The 21,614-nt window shown below is 32.0% G+C and overlaps 1 protein-coding gene across 1 annotated transcript in view; it reads left to right on the forward strand.

Moving 5' to 3' along the window:
• LOC148310939 (uncharacterized) overlaps positions 1-21,614 on the forward strand; it is a 98,810-nt gene that overhangs the window by 56,899 nt on the left and 20,297 nt on the right. The window contains exon 3 of the mRNA XM_088257549.1: positions 19,147-20,457. Coding sequence (XP_088113675.1) covers positions 19,806-20,457 — 652 coding nt within the window. The 5' untranslated portion in view covers positions 19,147-19,805. The remainder of the gene's footprint in view (positions 1-19,146; positions 20,458-21,614) is intronic.

Genomic DNA, 21,614 nt, shown 5'->3' on the forward strand with positions numbered 1-21,614 from the left:
TCAAAGTTCTAAAGAAATTTAATACGCAAACGTATTAGACAAGAAGTGAGCATTATCGATTTTCGTATTTTAAAATTTTATGAGTGTTCTTGAGGGTGCCAAATTCTTATGGATTTCGCTCAAAATCAAAGGATAAAGAAAGAAAGGAGAAAACGCTGAGGAAATACCGAAAAAAAATATTATTAAGTGTTTTTTAAAGTTCAAATGAAAATTAAATGAAAACGCATAAAAGTAGAACTGATTATTCCTGATACTCGTATTTTAAAATTTTAAGAGTGTACTTACTTGATTTGGGGGCGCAAATTTTTAGCAGAATTCGCTCAAAATCAGAAGTTTGCAGGGAAGAAAATGAATAGAAAATGCTGAGGGAATAACGAATTCAAAAACAGAATGGTGTTCACAAATTTTTTTAAAGCTCAAAAGAAAATAATGCACAAACGGAAGTGAGCATAAAAGTATTCATACGTGATTTGAGATTATATGATTTCAAAATCAGATAATCGCTATCCAAACTGTTGTCATGCCGAAAAATACTGCGATGCCAAAAAATACCTTCATATGGTATTCATTGATCAAGAAAAGGCATTCGACATGGTTCCTAGAAGTCTGATAAAGGCAGTACTTCAAAATGTACCAGAAAAATATGTCCTTGCTATTCAGGATATATATGCAGACGTGAATACGCAAGTGAGGTGAACTTCAGAATCTTCCTCAAAAGACGTCTAGAGGAAGAAAAAATCATGGATGCTGTAGAAAGATAACATGTTTCGAAGGCATGACCTAGGTAACGTTGTATATGATAGAAGGACCTGATGATGTAGAGAAATGACTCTAACAGTCTACAAAGACGATAAGTTGGGATGGAGCAAGGAAGAAAAGGCTCAAAATCAAAGGTTCGCAGAGGAAAAAGATAAAATGCTGAGGAAATACGGTCAAAGAGAAATTGCGGTCGAAGAAGTGTTTGAATGCAATGTTGTATTAAAATTTCATAGCAATCAGTAGATTTACGACTTGAACAAACGAACGTCTGCATTTTTATTTACAATATTTTTTTGTATTATTTAGAGAATGTTGAAAATTATCTTACTAAATATTTATGTAAATCTACATAAAGACTGCATAAAGCGATGTTAGTTTATGTGCTTTAAAAATGGAACTGTATAAATCATTCATTTTGATATTTATTGTTACTCGTACATGAAGACTTTGCAACGCCAAAAGCAAACACGAAAAGCGCGTTAAAAGCTCTAAGAATGTATTTTCTTCTAGCGAACATAATTTTAAATATTTCTGACACGACCAAAGCAGCCATATTTCCGTCCGGCGTTTCTCGTGTGTACCGATGCTATTCGAGAATGTAAATGAGACATATCCGCGACGCAGTACAGCGCACATTTCGCAGACATATTTCACGGAGAACACGCTCAAAAGAGCGCACAAGTGGCATTCGGACGTTCGAAATAAAGAATAAAGATAAAACAAGGCGAAAGTATATCGCGCACGAATTCAGCGGAAAGTTTGGTCACAATGAACGTAAGTCACTAGTCGAGAAACTCCTTTTTCGAATTCAGATTCCAATAAAATGTTTGCTGCCGTTTTACGTATTTCAATTGAGTTAAATGCTGATAAAATGTTTAATATATTATCCTTAAATCGGCTGTAATTTAACCCTTTCCCTTCCTGTATACTTTTTGTGTACTCAAATAGTGTAGACTCTGCGATTTCAAATTTGAAATTAACTGTCTTCATGGAACCAAAAGTACAATGTTTCTTTGCCCCCACAAACACAAAGATATAATGACCGAAACAGCTTAAAATTATAATACAAACTGAAACTTTCCACGTTGAAAAATAATAAGCAACAATAATTCTGTAAAACAAAGTTTTCTTCAAATCCCGAGATAAAGACATTCTTTGCATATATTTGCAGTTTTAGCCGCATTTTTCTCTCCACGTATCGTTAATGCAAAAACACGCCAACTCACAAAGTGCTGAAAACTTTATTTTTTACAATGCAACTTGACAATTTTTCTCTTAGCAAGTAGTAATACTACAAACATATTCTATGGCGTCGCAAACATAAAGTTTGTAACGGGATTCTGTATTTTTTTTTATGTTTAAAATAAAATAATCTGGGTAATAATCGCAACACTATTTGCTTTTGAGAGAACTTCTTAATTGCCAAAATTCATTGTTTAATTTCTTAAATATTTTCGCAGATACTTTGTGGCACATTTTATAAACTTTATAAAATAAAACAACTTTGTTTTAACCACTTTTTATTGGTACATTTTATCCAACCGGTTTCGACAAGAACCTTGTCATCATCAGGGTTTTTGTACTAAATTCTAAAACATTGAAATACTCAAAGTTAATTAATAAAAACATCATTTAGGAATTTTTAAATCATATTTTCATATGGTGTACGGAGTGCGTGGAAGTTTTTGGCAAGGGAAGGGTAATTAACTACAAGTATTTTAATGTTTTAGAATTTGGTACATAAACCCCGATGATGAGAAGTTTCTTGTCGAAACCGTTTGGATAAAGTGCACCAATAAAAAGTGGTTAAAACAAATTTGTTTTATTTTATAAAGTTTTTTGTTTAATATTTTTTTACAATATTTCTTATATTGAGACATTTATTTATATATAAACAACTCCTATAAATTCCTGTTGCATGTCTTGGAAACTTTTTCTTTAAAATAAATTCCCATATTAGTCGAGTGAATAGTACGCTAATGCAGTTTATCTACTCGTATGCTCTCGTCGACACAGGCGAGTGAGAAGTGCAGCACACACGAGTGTGCAGTATGCAGTATATCGAGTTGCATACATTTCTTACCACTTTGCATAACAAAGGTGTATGTTTCTTTTCGCTCAAACGCTTCGCAGGATATTATATGGAGGGAGTAATTGAACGAGAGCTTCGGGAAAAATAACGTGTACGGATCAGAAAATTTTGCCACTAAAAATTAAATAAAATGAAAATTATTTATAAACACTTTGAATCTATCCAAATACTTGTTTACAAATGTGGATTATCTCCAATTAGGAGTTTTTTCTAACGTTATTTTTTTGACATCTCAGCATAATTGAAGAAGAATATGGAAACAGGGCTTACGACCATCATAGATTAGTTTAAGTGATCAGATCTCACATACAAATGAAATAGTTTCTGCTTAGCTTGCCTCGTCCCACCATAGATGTCTCTCGTGAAGTCTATCGAGTTCAAGAACTATATATCGAGATAACTCAAGAACTGTGTATCAAGTATGATCAATATGTCTAGAAGTTACGTGAATTTGAATAGTGTTGTTGTCAATCATGGGTAGAATTGGTGAATGTTACACGTGTGTAAAGTGGTCATTTAAACGAGCCTTTGACGGTCGTAAGCCTTGCAAATGCCCAGAATTCCAAATTCTTCTTCATCTGTATTGAGATTTTTATCACGTGTACGATGCTGCACGCAATTAAAAATATTTATCAAACAAGACTTATCTTATAATCATGTTTATTTAAAAATTGGAAATAATTTGATCTAATCCGGATCTGTGAATTCAAATTATCGCGAAGCGTATTATGAATATCAAAATATGTGTGTATGGTTGAACTAGCTCATGGGATCAATTCTGTATGATTTCATAAATTTATATTCATTTCATATCAATGATTCCAAAGTTCTGAACTCCATACAGATTAGCATAATGATATAAAAATATTATAATATAATCGAACGCTGCTACGTGAGGCACATACAAAATTTCAAATTTCATTTAAAATATCACATATTAAAAGGTTCAAGAATAATACTATAAATTTAGAATAAATATATCATGAAAAATAGTAAAAATGTTATTTTTTATACAATTTATACATTGGTAAAGATCGAACTGTATCAGGTGTTCTAAATAATAAATAATAATAGTAAACTAACTGATCAACTAACTAACTATCACGCCGCTTCCCAATAGGGGTAGGAAGAGAGAAAAGAACGCCACACCACTCTGTCCTTGCAAACATTCCTCGCCTCTTCCACGTTCATGCATCTCCTCATACATACTCATAAATAAATAGTGGTATTTACTAAGTGAAACTTAAATTAAAATGTAATTTAAATATATCGAAATATTTGTTCCCATCTACCGATTTTCATTTCATTCAGGTTAGCAATACATATAAAATACCACGGCGTATGTAAATTAAAACAACGTCAATCTCCCTTATTTTTTACATAACAAAAGCTGTATGTTCGTTTCGAAAAATTAAATATCTGATACCGAAAACGTTTTTAATAAAAGCAGCAAAATGTCTTCTCGTATGATAATCCAAAGTCGCAGACGGCGCTGCTTGGAAGGAAATTAATGATAAACCCCGACGCATGTTCCTTCTTATCTCGACACTCCTGAATGACGCAAGATAAAGGAGCTTTTTTTCTTATAATTTCAGCCAACGATGTACACCGCCTTCATATTTCACCGAGTGAAAAATCGCTCTTAAATTCACAGGAAAATTGCCCGAAACCGCCTGAAAATGCTGAATTTCAGCGGAAACGGGAATTATCAACACTCTTCCGGAATATAAAAAATAATTTACACAGCTCTTGAAATATCCCGCGAAAGAGAAATTCAAGAAAATAATGCTCTCAGACAGAAAATAGTAGATTTTAAAACCAAATTTATGATTAATTTTAGTCCTTATTTTATACTAAATAAAAATACACTTCCTCGCCCATATTATTTTTACTTCTTAAGGAAAAGAAATCTTTATACTAATTTCAATATTTTAAATCATTAAAGATTTAAAGAAAAGAAGATGATGCTCTTATTAATTAGTATTCGTCAGGACAATCATGACACCAACATGTAAACTATACTATCACACAAGGAAAGGACTATTAACACACTAAAACTTACATAAAATACGAATCATATGCGTTGTTAGTCTGGACAAAAGAAAACAGGCGATAAGGGCGTTAGATAAAACAGTGGTCAATAATCTGCGCTTTGAAATACTTTTTGCAAAGTTTTTCTTCCTCTGCTTCTATTACCAACCCCGTTCACCTAATATTTTTTTCATAACATTTTTTCTTCACTCATTCGATTCACATACCCAAACCATCTCAACACACCTTTCTTAATTTTATCGATAATGCTTATTTCAGACTTGCATTATTTTCTTATAAAATAATTTGAATATCTACAATACGTCGGTTTGCCACACATTTATATAAAAGATCGCATTTCTCAGTCCACTTTCAGTTTCAAAAAATTTAATAGTGTGGGTGTCAACCATGAGTAGAATGATGAATGCTACGCGTGTATAAAGTGCGGCTTCGACGGGTCGTGAGCCCTGTAAAAACTGTGACTTCCATATTCTTCCTTATTTTTGTTGAGATATTTAAATGTATTATAATTTATTTACCATGATTTTATAATAAAACGTTCTTAAGAAAATCCCAACTTTTCATCCATTTTATTTTTACAAACTAAATATAACCGCTTTAGCACTTAGTTGAGCGATTCAGGCTTTGAAAATGTTATCGCTTTGTATAAAAATAGACTGGAGAGTTTGCGCACAGTGCGGGAAAGAATTCAGAACGAAGATGTGACTAAAAATGGCGTCTTTGTGTAGAAAATTCTGCGACAAAATGAATTAAAGGTTAGAAATCAAGGGTTATAAAAAATTAAATTGAAACAAAATCACTAATGGACATTTCGCTCACTCCTTTCAACAACGTCATATATCAAAAATCGTTATTTTTCAGTTGTGCATATTTTCGGAATGCCTAGAAAATGTACTATATCCCAGCAAACGCGGCATATTTTTAACTTAATATTTACCCGCTACAGGGCAGAAAGCGTTGTTTCTGTATTTTGAGGAAAATATATTGTTTAATTATTTTTTTAAATGAACTGAATATTTTTCAAATGGAGAAAAATCATTCAGGTTTTACCTAAAAAGATCTGTAGTACTGAAAAAAGTTCAATAAGTAAACTAATATTAATTTTTAATCCATTTTATTATATTTTTAAACTTTAATAACGGTCTCTTGAAAAATCAAGTTTTTTTGATATATGACGTTGTTGAAAGGAGTGAGCGATTTCTGAAAACTTTATTTACTTGTATGAAGCAGAAGAAGACCGAGGAAAACTTGGCATAATCTAGTATTTCAAACACTTGAAAGTGCTCAGGTCAGGAGTTTGAATAATCGGAGGGTATGTATAAAGAGATGCATGAATGTGGAACAGGTGAAGATCTCTCTGCCTACCCTTGTGGAGGGAAGCGGCGTGATGGTTAGTTAGTAAATAAGTTATTTTTTTTTTACATAATCAACTATATATGTTTTAAAAAGGACTGTGAGGACTACTAAGTTTTTATTATTGATATTTTTCTTAAAATCTATTGTGACACGTGTTTTGATACATTCCGTATCATTTTCATTTACAACACAGTATGAGGAATGCGGAATCGAAACACGTGTCACAATAGATTTTAAGAAATAGTGGTATTTACTGAGTAAATTTTTATTTATTGTTTCGGCATTTACTTTGTGGAAAGACGTGATGAAATTTTAAATGAAAAATTCTTGTTTTTTACCACTTAAGTAAAGACCAAGTGGTAAAACACAAGTGACTGCCAAATCAATTAATATAACTAAATTAGATTGGTTTTTCTTCTCTTCTTGATTAAGATTTCATTTTTAAAATACTCGTATAACCCCTTTTTTCAAACGGTGATATTGTTGTGCATTGTTATCCATATTAATTTTTCTGTTTGTCTGCTAGTTTCGCTATATGAAACGAGGATAATGAGCAAGAGATCATAACGATGTTACAGAGTTTAAGAAATGTAACTCAAAGATGCCATCAGGGCAGCATAACTTTCTCGGGTAGCGGAACACGTAACTCTGCGGGGAATAGGTACAGAGTACTCCACTTACCGAATCCCTAGAGGTGATGTACAGTTAGCTCTTCGTACACAATACCGGGGTAAGCCTGGTGTAACGGCTAACTTGAGACAAGCCCGTAAAGTACACGCATACATTGAGCAATACTTGGCGTAAGCCTGACAGGCTCAACAATTTGATAGGCGCCGTGGCGTCGTAAGGGAGACGCTCGACTGCGTAACTGGCGTCGCGGGTTCGATTCCCGCCGAGTTCAAAATAAATTTTTATTTTCAATTGGTCTGGATGGTTATGATGTATTTTTCACATTTACCTTCCCTATCCTGACTACCTTTTTGTGTGCCTCCGAAGTATTATGGTCAGCGTATTTAGCTACCATGCTGGAGGTTCTGTTTCGATTCCCAGGGGGGTTTAAATAAATATTACTGATTTTACACTCTAATATTTAATTTAAATTTACCATAAACTGGTCCCTGTAGAAGTCCCCAGAAGTGATCTTCATCTACTCGGATGTTGAAATATCAATACATAAATTTTATTTAAATTTAAGTTTTACTTGGTAAACGCCACTATTCCTGAAAATCTATTATGACACGTATTTTAATGCATGCCGCATCATTTTCAAACACCGTATGTGATGCGGAACATTCACGGAAAATAATGCGGAATGCTAGATTTAAAAAAAAATGTTGAATTAACCAAGTAAAACTTAAATTACAAATGAATAGATATTACCACAAAGTGACTGCCGAATCGATGAATGAAACAATTAAATTTAGCGCACATTAATAATCACAAGAATAATATGATTATCTTCCTAGAGGAATCCAATTTAGTCGAAGGTTCTCCTTTTTATCCCCCCCCCCCCCCGAGCCACACGTGGTCTCCCTCATTCTATAATACCTCGGGGTATTCCCAGACCCCAAATATGTTACAACTCCAGAATTAGGTGACGGGTGGATCTCTTGCACGCGATAAAAAATAATAGGACTAGAAATAATTGGCTGGGGAAGAAAAACCTTATTCTAACTCACCTGGGGTGGTCCGGACGGCCGCCTCGGGGGAACAATGCCAATAAACATGTGATCCACTGGTAATATCATTAAATGAGAAATATTATTCTTTTATTTCTTATTAGTATGAATTATAATAATACAGCTTATAGGCTCGCAGCAATACCATACCGATTTTTAACAAAAAAAAATCATAATCATAATATACGAGGACATAACAAAATACATGTGGAGCCAATAAACGTTTTGTTTAAAATTATCCGCCTCCGTAGTGTAATGGTCAGCAAGCTAGGCTACCATGCTGGAGGTCCCGGGTTCGATTCCCAAGAGGGTCAAAATAAATGTTAGTGATTTTTCAGTCTAATATTTATTTAATATGACCCTGGACTGGTACCTGAAGCGGAAGGCTGATCACCTTTCCTTCGTGTATTTAACGATCAATATAACACTGCTTCTATATGATGCAGAGCCCTATGCACCATTGGGTGTGGATAAGAGTTAGAAGAAATTTGGAGTAAGCTCCTTAAAATATATTGCCTATACCCAAATTAACCAGCTGCCTGACATATATATATTGTATAAAAGAACCCATTTGGGGATCCAAAATAAATGATCTGAAATTTTTTATGGAAAGATATATATCTAGTAATTTATTATTAGATTAAAACCAATATTTTTAGCTTTTCCACTTTTTTATTTGACCAGCGACCGGGTTTCGTCGTTACCGACATCATCAGACTGGTGTCGGTAACGACGAAACCCGGTCGCTGGTCAAATAAAAAAGTGGAAAAGCTAAAAATATTGGTTTTAATCTAATAATAAATTAAAAATGCAATTCCATCACGAAGTGTCAGTGGATAATATAAATCTATATATATCTAGTGTTTAGTCATATATTCTTATTTTGTTTTTACCTTATATATTTCATATTTTCTCATTTGTTATATTTCCTTATTTTTTATATTTGTTCATTCGTTTATTTTAAATATGCTTCTTACCTTATGTTTATCTCATTTATTTATTTAAAATATGCTTCTTATGCCTATTTGTTATACCTGTTTATTGTTTTTATATTTTGCCATGTATTAGTTTTGGTTATTTAAAAAAAATCTGCTTTGTAACTTTATTATTTGTGTTTCAGTCTTGTTAACCTTAATCCCATGTCTTAAAATGAGAAATAGACTTTAATCATCGGGAATATTATGTATATGACTTATGTTTGTAATATGTATGAATTTTTTAAATATATTTTGTATATTAAAAGCATTGATAACTTTGTGGTATGGTAATAAAACACTCTCCTTATAATCTATTATTCACTTAGTGTACAACTACTTCTACAATACAACTTTTATAAACACTTATTCGTGACTTGCACTTGACTTGAAAATCACTCCATCAACAGGTCATTAAAATAAAATGAATTACCTTATAATTATTACGATTTGACATAAGTATAAGAACAATTTTTTTTAAAGAGACAAAGAAGAGAAATAAATCACTATTGTGATTGTCTAAGCAGAGTGTTTTATTATAATATTACATTATTTTTTAACATCTCAACATCATAGGTCGGGATAGCAGGTATTAAGTAGTAGGTAAAATCCATCAAAACAAGATACAATCCGAAAAGATTGCAAGAATCCCAAGAATTGTAGTATTTAATGATGACATATACCAATTCTGTAAGGGGTGCCTAATACATATGGCCAGGTCTACATATATATATATATATATATATATATATATATATATATATATATATATATATATATATATATATATATATATATATATATATATATATATATATATATATATATATATATATATATATATATATATATATATATATATATATATATATATATATATATATATATATATATATATATATATATATATATATATATATATATATATATATATATATATATATATATATATATATATATATATATATATATATATGTATAGACATATACAAGTATGTAAGTACGTAGATCTCTCAGCAACGACTTTATCAAAACAATACTTTAAAACATTTAAGTATTTCAAGTTATAAAACAAACAGGGAATTTTTTCCTAAATAATACTTATAAGATTACAAACATATGGAGTAATGAGCTCTTATAATACTAAAGTTGGCGAATTAAAGTTTATATATGGGGGATTTCGATCCCCCTATTGGACCCAAATAGGTTACTCATTCTCACGAAATGAGCATCCAGTCGATGGCTGTGTTGTTTTTACCGAACAACTGTATTGAAAAACGTATAAATGTTTCGCTCAACTTTTCTCGGCGGAAGAGCGCCCCACCGCTTGCGGAACAAGCGGTGAAGGTATTTCAGTTCAAAGTTTGACGTTTATTGCACAATACGGTTCGCGCTCGAGCCACGTGCGCCCCGCGCCGGCCCGAGCGGATGAAGGAGGAACTATTACACAATGCGAGCACTTGGATGAAAGTAAATAGAAGAGCATGCACCCCATTACAGAGATGCCAATCGGCGATAAGAGCTAACTTTGCGATGCAGTTAAATAATAAAAATTGCAAGAGTTGAACAGTTAAGACGAGGGCCCTCGCTAGAAACCAGTCATCTATTTACTCAACTCACAAAGTTGCCCGATAAATTGCATTGCAAAAAACTAACTTTGGTGCTGGGTTTGATTTGTTATAGTCTTCAAATGATGTTGTACGGTTGAGGGTTAAATCAAATATAATTTTGGCCTGCGTGGTACCGTCAAACAATATCCGTCTACATCAGTATATAAAAATCAGTAAGTTAAATGGGGAAGAAAAAAAGAAAAAAAAGAAATAAAAAGAGGAGGAATTATAGGTACGATAAGACCAAATAACCTAAGAAAAAGACAACAAATGTGCATGCTGCTATTTTATTAATTGTTTCGGCATTGACTTTATGGTAAGACACGTTAAAATTATTAAAGAAAACACTTGTTTTTATACCACTTCAGTATATATCTGTATACTAGTTTCGGAAGCTAAGCTTCCATCTTCAGGTCTTAATGATAACTAAAATAAAAACTGTTTAATGATAAGAGGGAGGGGGTAAGTAAGGGGGAGGCGGGGGGGGGGGTTAGTCAAGGGGGCGGAGATAGAAAATAAAGGAAAAATGGAAAGCAAAGGTGAAGAATTTTGAATCAATATTGAATTAAATGTATTATTTATTATATTATATATTTTATGAAATTACTACTAGAATTTAGTTTTTTTTTATTTCTTAATTTTCTAAATAATTCATAATTTGTCCTTTATGCGGTTCAGGTGTAATAATTTTAATTAATGATTTACTTAGTAAATACCACTTTTTCTTAAAATCTACTGTGACACGTGTTTTTTTCCCACAAAGTGACTGCCGAATCAATTAATGAAAGTAATAATTTTAGTTAATGAGAGTGGAACGAGTGATTTGTATGTATTATTATGAAACTAGTACTTATAAATATTCTCAAATGGTATAAAAACAAGTGTTTTCTTTAATAATTTTTGCATACTGCTAATATGTGTGAGTCTCTTAAGGTAAAATTATCCATGAATTTATATGTATAATCATTGGATATGATGATATATTGTTCGTCTGCCATTTGCACTGTTTGCTATACCCGCTAAAATCGAATGTATGTTACATACAGACATGTATGTATAATATAACAACTGAGAGACGATTATGTGTAACGATATTGTTTCGTAACGGCTGTTACACTCCACGTACTAAAGGAAACGTAGAACCTCGTAGTGTAGTTAGTAACTGCGAACTGCTAGTCTAATCGTATATAACATATTACACACTGCATAAATGTTTATTGTAATGCATGCGAATCGTCGAACATACATATATGTGTTTTCCGTTCAGTTAATTTTAGCCTCACAACTTTTTGAGTGTGCCCAAATCCTTGTTCATAAATAAGAGTTTTCCACTTAGGAAACGTTTTTCATTTTTGACTTCTCAATATAGAATAAGAAGAATATAAAAGTGTGGGTATTTACAGCGCTTAAGGTTTGTCATAGGCTGGTTTAAGTGATCACTTTACACAAGTGTAACATTCACCAATTCTACCCATGATTGACAACCAAACTACTAAAATTTTTGAAACTCCTTGATATACAAGGATATGATAGGATCCTTGATATGATCAAGACATGAAATAGTACATATGGAATGAGTTCACACTAGCCATCTATGTTGGATTGAGAAAGCTATTAATTAAGCAAAATTTGTTTTATTTATATGCAACATCCAAGATTTTTTTACATTTTGGGAAACACCTGAAAACATGAGTTAATTTTGAACTTTTAATTTGACCAGTTATTTTTATACAAAACATTTTGAGTGTGTCCAAATACTTTTTAACAAATCTGACAGGTCATGAGCCCTGTGTCACTGTGATCACTTTACATACAGCCTTTGATGGTCGTAAGCCCTGTAAATGCCCAGACTTCTATATTCTTCTTCATCTATGTTGAGATATAAAAAAATTAACTCCTAATTGGAGATAATCCAGATTTATGTACACTCAAAATGTTGTAAATAAAGTATTTTATTTAAAAAGATAATAATTTACACACTGCTTTGGAAACACGTTTTAGAGCATTTTGTTTATATTTTATGTTATTCCAGATGAACCGTTCGTAGGATAAATCTTATGGGAATATCTTAGGAGTTGAGAGATACCTTAAAGTCCAGTTTCCTAGTTTTCATCATCTAACAAATGATGTTATGTTGGCAAGAATTTTAAATCCGCGGGAGCTACGCTGAGGAACGTGAGAGCTTTCAAAAGTTTGCGAGATTTTTCCACTTCACGGATCGGATATCTTCAATAATGAAAATTCTTTGAAGAGAGATTTTTCATCTATGCCTGCTTTATTCATAAATAAATACATATTAAATTTTTAGAAATATCTTAACAGAGACCAAGAAGTTGTTATTTATTGAGATTTTGACAATAATTTCCTCTTCTAAGCACGTGCTTAATTTATTTCATTCTTAATCAAACATGTTTATTCTGCCTCCGTAGTGTAGTGGTAAACTCGTTTGCCTACCATGCTGGAAGTCTCAAGCTCGATTTCCAGGGGAATCAAGATAAATACGAGTGGTTTTCATTCTCATATTTATTTAGTATCGTCCTGGACTAGTACAAGTAATGCAGGTTGATCACCTTGTCTTTATACAATAAACGAAAAAGATAATATTGCATCTTTACGATGCAGAGCTCTATGCACCATTTGGGTGTCCTCAAGGGTAAGAAGAAATCAAACTTAAGTACTTATTCACAAATTTGAAACTTGCCCTTATGAACTCATGTCTGTGTTATGAGATTTATCATATATCTAGGAGTTCCAAAACATTGAGTAGTGTGGTTGTCAATCATGGGTAGAACGGTGAATGTTGCACGTGTGTAAAGTAATCACTTACCCATCAAGCATAAAAGCATCACTTAAAGCACCCTTGAGGTATTTTGCGAAATTGACACTTTACAAATTATATAAATAAAACCATTATCCGCACCCCAATGATGCATAGGGCACTGCGTCATATAAACGCAGTGTTATCTTGATCGTTTACACATGAAGGAAAGGTGATCAGCCCTCCGATTCAGGTACCAGTCCAGGGTAATAATATTGAATAAATATTACAGTGAAAAAATCACTTATATTTATTTTACCCCCCTTGGGAATCGAACCCGGGACCACCAGAACGGTAGCCGAGCGTGCTGATCATTACACTACGGAGGCGGACTATACAAATTATACAAAATTATTATTATCATTAATCAGCCTATGACAAGTCATAGGCCCTGTAAATACCCAGACTTCTATACTCTTCTCCATGTATGTTGAGATGTCATTTTTGTTAAATGTAAGTTATTTTTAAAAAAAGGTCAATATGAATATTTGACACAGAATTCAAACATTGGTAGCAATACCCAACAAGATATGCGCGTGTAAAAAAGGGTCGCTTTCTCAAACAAAATTAAGTGAGAGTCTTTTTCGTTTGAGAAAAAATTGTGGAACAAATTTATTTTGGTAGAGTGAAAAACATGGTTCACACGCATTTTGTTAGAACATTCTCCTGGAAAGGTCACATAGTCGTAATAACAATTTATGTACAACAGGAGTCATTCGTAAAAAAATATGTTTTTTTATCAATTTATTTTATAAGTGTGAGGAACGGAGAATGAAAAATACAAAATTCTTATGATAAAACGTAATAATTGGAAGCAGAAGAAGTCCAAAAAGTAAGTAGCATGATTTGTGAAAGCTATCCAGATTATCCGAAGTTATTTTACACTCCGGATTAATCGGATTTAACATGAGAAAGTAATTTTACGATTGTCAATAATATTTGCCTAATTTACAAAATATCGTCTGAAGAGCGCCATACATTTTTCTTATTACTGACAAACCACTACGCTGCTTCTCCGCAGGGGTAGGCAGAGAGAATAAAACGCTACACCAATCTGTTTTTAAAAGCAATCTTCGCCTCTTCCACATTCGTGCATAATTTCAAATATACATGCTGATTATTCCAACTGACTTGAGTATTTTAATATTTGAAATACTTGATCATGTCAAGTTTTTTGGTGTTCTTCTGCTTCTATGTCCAATTACATTCGACTAATAAACTTGTTTTTCTGTTGTCTCTTCACTCATTCGATTCACATGTCCAAGCCATCTGAACATTTTTTTCTTAATTTCATCATTTTTATGTATAGGAGAGAAAACTTGGTATTATCCAATATTTGGGTGTAACAGAGTAATAAGTCAAAATAATCAACGGATATATAGGAGATGCATAAAAATGGAAATGTCGAAGATTGTTCGAAAAAAGAGACTGGTGTGGCGATGCTCTCTGCCTACCCCTGCGGGAAGCGGCGTGATAGTTGATTAGTTAAAAATTAATTTATAACAAAAAAATATATATATATTTTTTCACCTCTCATATTGGTCTATTAATGCTGGAAATTTGAGTAAATTGACTTTTTGATGATATATTGAAGATGACTGACAATTTTTTAAAAACATTTTTATGTTATTTTTTGTTTTGGCATTCAATTTGTGGTAAGACATGAATGAATTATAAATAAAACACTTTTTTTACCACATGACAACTCATGTTTGAAGGAACAAGTATTTTATATTTTGTTTGTGTTTTTCGTTATGGTAGTATTGATATGGTAAATGTTAAAATCGATCATTTAATTCATTTATACGAAGCTCCTTGTAAAAAATAAATAAAACGAGATTATTATTTTCAATATCAGGTATGACAAATGACATCCTACTGTTCAGTATTGTACATTTTGTATTTCATTGTCTTATATAATAAATAATTTATTATCAATGACAGAAATACTGAGAAAATACTATTTTCCTTGAAAGAAAATATAACGTTTCGTCCTGATTGAAAGATCAAACTGCTTCCACGAAAAGAAATATTAGTTTTTTCGCGGAATGTATTATTAATGTTAAAATAAATAATCTTTTTATCCATTTCTACCTATGGAAGTGGATGATATGTGATAAAAATTATCAAGAAGCCTAATAAAAGTGCGAGTTCCAAAAAAATATATAAAGTACTTAAATATAATAAAAAATTATTTGAAAATCTGCTACTTTTCGTTTATCCCATGTTCAATAGAAAATCGTACCATGAATGGGAAGGATGAGAATAATAAAATTGATATATCAATATATGGTAGATAATGAAGAATATAAATATATTTTTATTTTAAATATATACAGTTTATATATATATATATATATATATATATATATATATATATATATATATGTGTGTAATAAAATACCTAGGTACCTACCTATACATTTTATTAAGTACTTACAAATAGTACCTACATAAAACAGTTCTACCACCAGATGTCGCATGCGTCGCACAGAATAAAACAAAAGACTTCCGATAGGAAAATATATATTCTGAACTGTCAGAATCAGATAGATAGATAGAAAAAATATTATAAAGATAAATTAAGAATAAACTTTAATTATAAACTTTAATTACAAAGCAATACATTGTTTATTTTATTATTATACACCCACTTTACATATTATTTACACCCAATTTATAAAGAAAAATATTACCACGTTATATATATAAATATATATTTATATTAATAAAATTTGTGTGTAATGTTGGTTCAAATAAAATAAGAGTTGGTTCATTTGTTGAAAAATTCGATAAAACACATCCGAAACATCTAAACGTTTAATAAATAATAATGAAAAATTCCTCCCCTACGCAGCCGGTTTTTTTCATTAATCGGGATTTTCTGCCATCAGTTGTATGTATTTTTTATGTGGTATTTAAGCCATTTTTCATTAGGCTGTTCATTAAATTCCTGATGAATTCCACTGGCGGTATTCTATTGTTTTCAATCTCAGTTTCACTGTCAGTCTTTTATTACGCAGTATCAACGAACATACGTAATACGTTTGTCTAGCACTGCCCTGTAATCACGAATTGATGTAGGCGATTTAGAAAATCCTTATTACGTACTAAAGGATTTCAAAACAATGTTTTAATTTTGATTTATTTCTTTGTTGACAGATGTTTCTTTTAACAAGGTCATTGTCAAACTTTGTCGTAGCATCAAATAGACGTTTAAAAATATAAATTAATATATTTTTTAATGCCGTCGATTAATTTAAATTCTCTATCATTCACAAACACTGTTTTCAAAAACAGTTTTTGAAAATTATACGGGATGCATCGAAACTCGTGTCATAGTAAATTTTCAGAAAAAGTGGATAGTCCAATAAATTTTAATAACAAAAAAAAAAAGTTATGAAAAAGTATGTATTCAATATTAAAATAAATTTTTCATTAATTGTTTCAGCAATTTATTTGTTGTAAAAAATTACTTTTACTTAGTAAATACCACTATTGTTTAATTTATTTCGTGACATGTATCGAAATGCATTCAAAATCAGCTAAATAAATATCGATATTTACCAAGTAAATATTAAATTTAATAAAATAGTTTACTTTTAATGAAAAAGTTAAAATATGACTGGAAATGTAAAAAAGAGTTGATAAAAGAAGGATGAAAGACTAAATGCCATCAAAATCCGATCTCTCAGTGCGGGCAAAACAATGTATGATGGATGTTCAAATTGTGATAAGTTTAAGGAATTAATGCAAGGCTGCGATAAGTATAATCGATAAAATTTAGAAATGTGTGTTGATGATTTGGGCACGAGTAACGAATGAGTGAAGGAAGAAAGGTAAAAAAAAATTATGAGGCGAATATAGTTGGTAATAAAAGCAGAGAAAGACCGAAAAATACTTGATCACCAAGTATTCCAAATACTTGAGCGTGGTTAAATAGGTATAAACGGAGGGTATATATGAGGAATTGATTAATGTGGAAGAGTTGAAGATTTTTTGTAAAGACATATCGATGTGCCCTACGTAAAGTGCTCTAACTACATTTTTGTCAATTTTGAGATATTTGGTGTACGTTATCAACTGACCGTTATCAAAAAATATAAATAAACAAAAAAAAATTAATAAAATAAATTACGCCTAATTTTCAGGCGTATAAGACGCATCATATGAACTAAACTCCTAAAACGCTAACTACTTAATTTTGACAAAGCATAAAGTTTTCAAACGATTTAATACATTATTTTATCGTGTTTTTCATGTGAAATGCTAGTTTAGAATAAAACCGTTAAATGATAGAAAATAATCCGTTGAAAAAATCTTCTAAGCTCTCTCCCGTAAAGTAACAGATTTGCAGATAGAGTACCGTAGGGACCGTCGATATTGGTGTGGCGTTCTATTCTCTGTCCCTACCCCTGCGGAGAAGTGGATTGATGGTTAGTTAGTTAATTAGTTAACATGACTACAACCGAAGTCCATTAGAAAATCGCAAAATAAAATATTACTTTGTGAAGGTAAAATCATTCATACTTAAAAGTTTAAATCTTTTATTTCCACTTTCAAAATCTTTATATCGAAATTTTTAAATAAAGATAAGGATATTTCGATGTTTTTTACGAGTTTTCCGCCAAGATTGGAAATTTATTGTTGAAATTTTCTCCGCAAACCATTTGTTATGTATAATGTTTTGTATATCGGCGGACGTTTTATTGAAAAATGGTCTGAAACTTATGAAATAAGTTTGCGATTCCATAATAAAACAAAGCTGCTTTCAGTGCTGTAGTAAATAAGTATTGATCAATAATGGATTTTTTAAAATTCCTTTTATAATACCTATGTAATATTGATATCCTTTTCACGCAATTTCTCCAATGTGAAGAGAAATAAATCTTTATAAACTATTTTTGATAGAAGTTTTACTTAAATTTAAAAAAAAGTAAATATCACTATTTCTTAAAATCTATTGTGACACGTTTTACGATACATACCGCGTTGAAAATGATGCGGAACGCATCGAAACACGTGTCACAATAAGTTTTAATTATAAGTGGTATTTACCAAGTAAAACTAAAATCGAAAATGGATAGACATTATCAGAAAGTGACTGCCGAATCAATAAATGAAACCACATAAAATAATTAAATATAACGCCGCTTTTCCGCAGGGGTAGGCAGGGAGAATAGAACGCAACACCAATATGTCTTTGCTAAAAATATGAATCTCTTCATGTTAGTTCGCCCATTATTCGAACTCTTGACCTGGCCACGTCATTTTTTTAAAAATAATCAATCATGCCTAGTTTTTCTCGGTTTTCTTCTGCTCCTATGTCCAACTAAATTAATAGTATAATTTTTCTCTTTAATTGTTTGATTCGTGCGCCCAAGTCATATCAACATACATAGTACTATATCCCAGCAAAAGCGGCATATTTTTAACTTAATATTTACCCGCTTCAGGGCAAAAAGTGTTGTTTTTGCATTATGAAGAAAAGGTATTATTTAATTTTTAAAAAAATACTAAGTATTTTTCAAGTGGAAAAAATAATTCAGGTTTAACCTTAAAAGATCTGTTGCACATTAAAAAGTTTAATAAATGGCTTCATATTTATTTTTAATACATTACATTATACTTTTAAACTTTAAATACGAACTTTGATTATTTTTTTTTTATATATGACGTTGAAAGGAGTAAGCGATGTGTCTTTCTAACAGTAAAATATCATTCCAGAATACAGCGTATGTTTTCAAAATGGTAAAATACTCGTACGTAGAAGAGTTTTGTATTAATATGTGGTATCTTGTTCCAGAATCCGCGGGAGTGTTGCCAGAAAGAGTGTCTCCATCCCGAGACTACCCCAGCACCGAAATAACACAAGAAATTATTATTATTCCGACGGTTTGCGGGAAAACGGGAATAAAGAAGATGGATTTCCTATCCGGAGCTCCCCCCGCCCGCGACCGGAAGTTACAAACAACCAATCAGGACACGCCGGATGCACTTTGAAAGTGGAACGTGACAATCTCCCGCCATAATATACTCCCCTTCCTCAGGCTGCCGATACAAGTGCTCGAAACTATTATTAAATGGAAACTTTAGGGTTATTTATGTACCGTAACACTTTACCGACAGCAGAAACGGATTTACTTAATCTTTGAATTGCGCAAAAAAAAAACAGTATGATACTTAAAAGCTATGTAAGTAAAAAATACGGTATATGAGACTTTGAAGAAAATATTTTGATAGTACTTGTTTTCTTTGAAAAGTTGACAATATCGCGAGTTTGTGCAGCGGAGTGTGTTAAATTTTATTAGAGTCGTAAAGCACATTCATACTCGTTACGAAATTGTCGTTCGCCACATCTGTAGCGTTACGTAACCGAGGATATCATAACATCTGGACACGTTCTCCCCCATTACGACTCCTTTACAGCGCACATATAAAAAGGATAACAAAAGAAGAACAATCATGGACAAAGAAGTTGTGAAGATGCAATACGGCACGAACAAGAAATCAACAAAGAACAGAGAGAAAAAAGGCGAAAACGGAACAAATTTGCCGAGAAAATCGAGCGCAGATGCTCCCACAACGTGCTGTTTCTGCTTCAAAACAAACAGAGCGAAACGTAAAGGGCTGCTTACGGGACTTGTTACCAATATCGGTATTTTTGCTCTCTTGTTGGCTTATACGCTCCTGGGATCGTTCGTCTTCTTGGCCATAGAAGGTGGAGCAGCCAAGATGCATCAGAAGACCCTCGCGACAACTTTGTTCCAACAGCAAATGAAAGAGAAAAATGTCAACAGCGTCGCTGGTCAACAGACGAACATCAACGGAAGCACCTCTCAGGCGAGCGCCGAGCTCAGAGCCAGGACTGTTGAAAACATCTGGGAGATAACTGTCTCTCTCAACATCCTGTATAAAGAGAACTGGACGCGGCTGGCTGCGCAGGAGATTGGGAGGTTCCAGGAGCAATTGGCGCTAAAAGTTGCGGCGGAATTGGGTGGAATTCAGGGAACAGGAAAAGCACTTGAGGGATCCCAAGGAGTCTCTTCAGCGGATGAGTTCGAGTGGAATTTTGCAAAGGCGTTCCTTTACTCTCTTACTGTTCTCACAACAATTGGTGAGTATTTTTCTTTTCTTTTTTTTTTTTACTTGATATTTTGCCAATTTTAATCTGTTGAGAATTTTGTAACAAGAGTGAAGCTAAAATGTTTTTTTCGTCGTTTGGTGAAAATTACAAGGTAATGAAATTGAAGATTCAAAAACGCAGTTAACTAAATCTTTATAGCCATATAATTTACCAATTATGAACATAGTATTAGGTATTTAAGAAATTTAGTGTTTTAATTAAAAATTTAAAGATAAATCTCAATTATTCAGTAATTGGTTCCATACTATACGTAACAGTACGTAAGGACTTGTGAAACTCTATATTTTGAAATTATATTAAATATTTCCGATACTAAGGTTAAGTAATTGACCTCATTTTTAGGATTTGCATTACTAATACTACTACTGAGTTTTATCCGTATACAATGGTACATAGAGCACTGCATCACATTGACGCAATATTAATTTGATCGTTTATTGTATGATGGCAAGGTGATATCAAATGAATATGAGAGAAAAATCACTAATATATATTTAAATTTTCCCCTGAAATTGAACCCTGGAACTTTAGAACGGTAAATAAACGCGCTTACCACTACATTATGGAGATGAATGAAAATAAATCAGGAAATATAGTAAAAAAATGCTGTCGAAATGTTGTTTATAGCATTTAAAAGTAAAACCCTTGTTTTTGTTTGGAAAGTAGTCTGATTGTCTTTTGTTATTTTTAGTACAAAAATACTCGTTGAAAGAAAAATGAAATGATACAAAATACTCCATGTTTCATCAATGACGTTTTGCGGTTACGTTTACTGAGTAACAAATATTTGTTCGTACTAAAACTTGATCGTAAATATATTTGAAAAATCTGCTTAATATTAAAATTTATAGGGCGTTCTCAAAACAGTCGGCTTCTTTATATTTCCAAATCATTTCCAATGTAGCTGGTAAATGCGAGACGTCCTGAAATAAGCGAAGGGAATATCGGGAAATACTTTTCCCTCAAGTAAAATCTATCGCGAATCTTGAAAATGTTTGATTCATAAACACAGCCTTTCAATTTACGATTTCCGGGATATACGATTTCCCACATTTCAGAGGCGCTGTAGATTTCCCGTTTTAAGTGGATTCTATCTGAATTTATTTCGCTAGAATATCTTTGGTTTT

The sequence above is a fragment of the Brachycentrus maculatus genome, unplaced genomic scaffold (assembly GCF_059751285.1).
Source record: "Brachycentrus maculatus isolate JH-2025_06_01 unplaced genomic scaffold, ASM5975128v1 h1tg000082l, whole genome shotgun sequence".
NCBI classification, from domain to species: domain Eukaryota; kingdom Metazoa; phylum Arthropoda; class Insecta; order Trichoptera; family Brachycentridae; genus Brachycentrus; species Brachycentrus maculatus.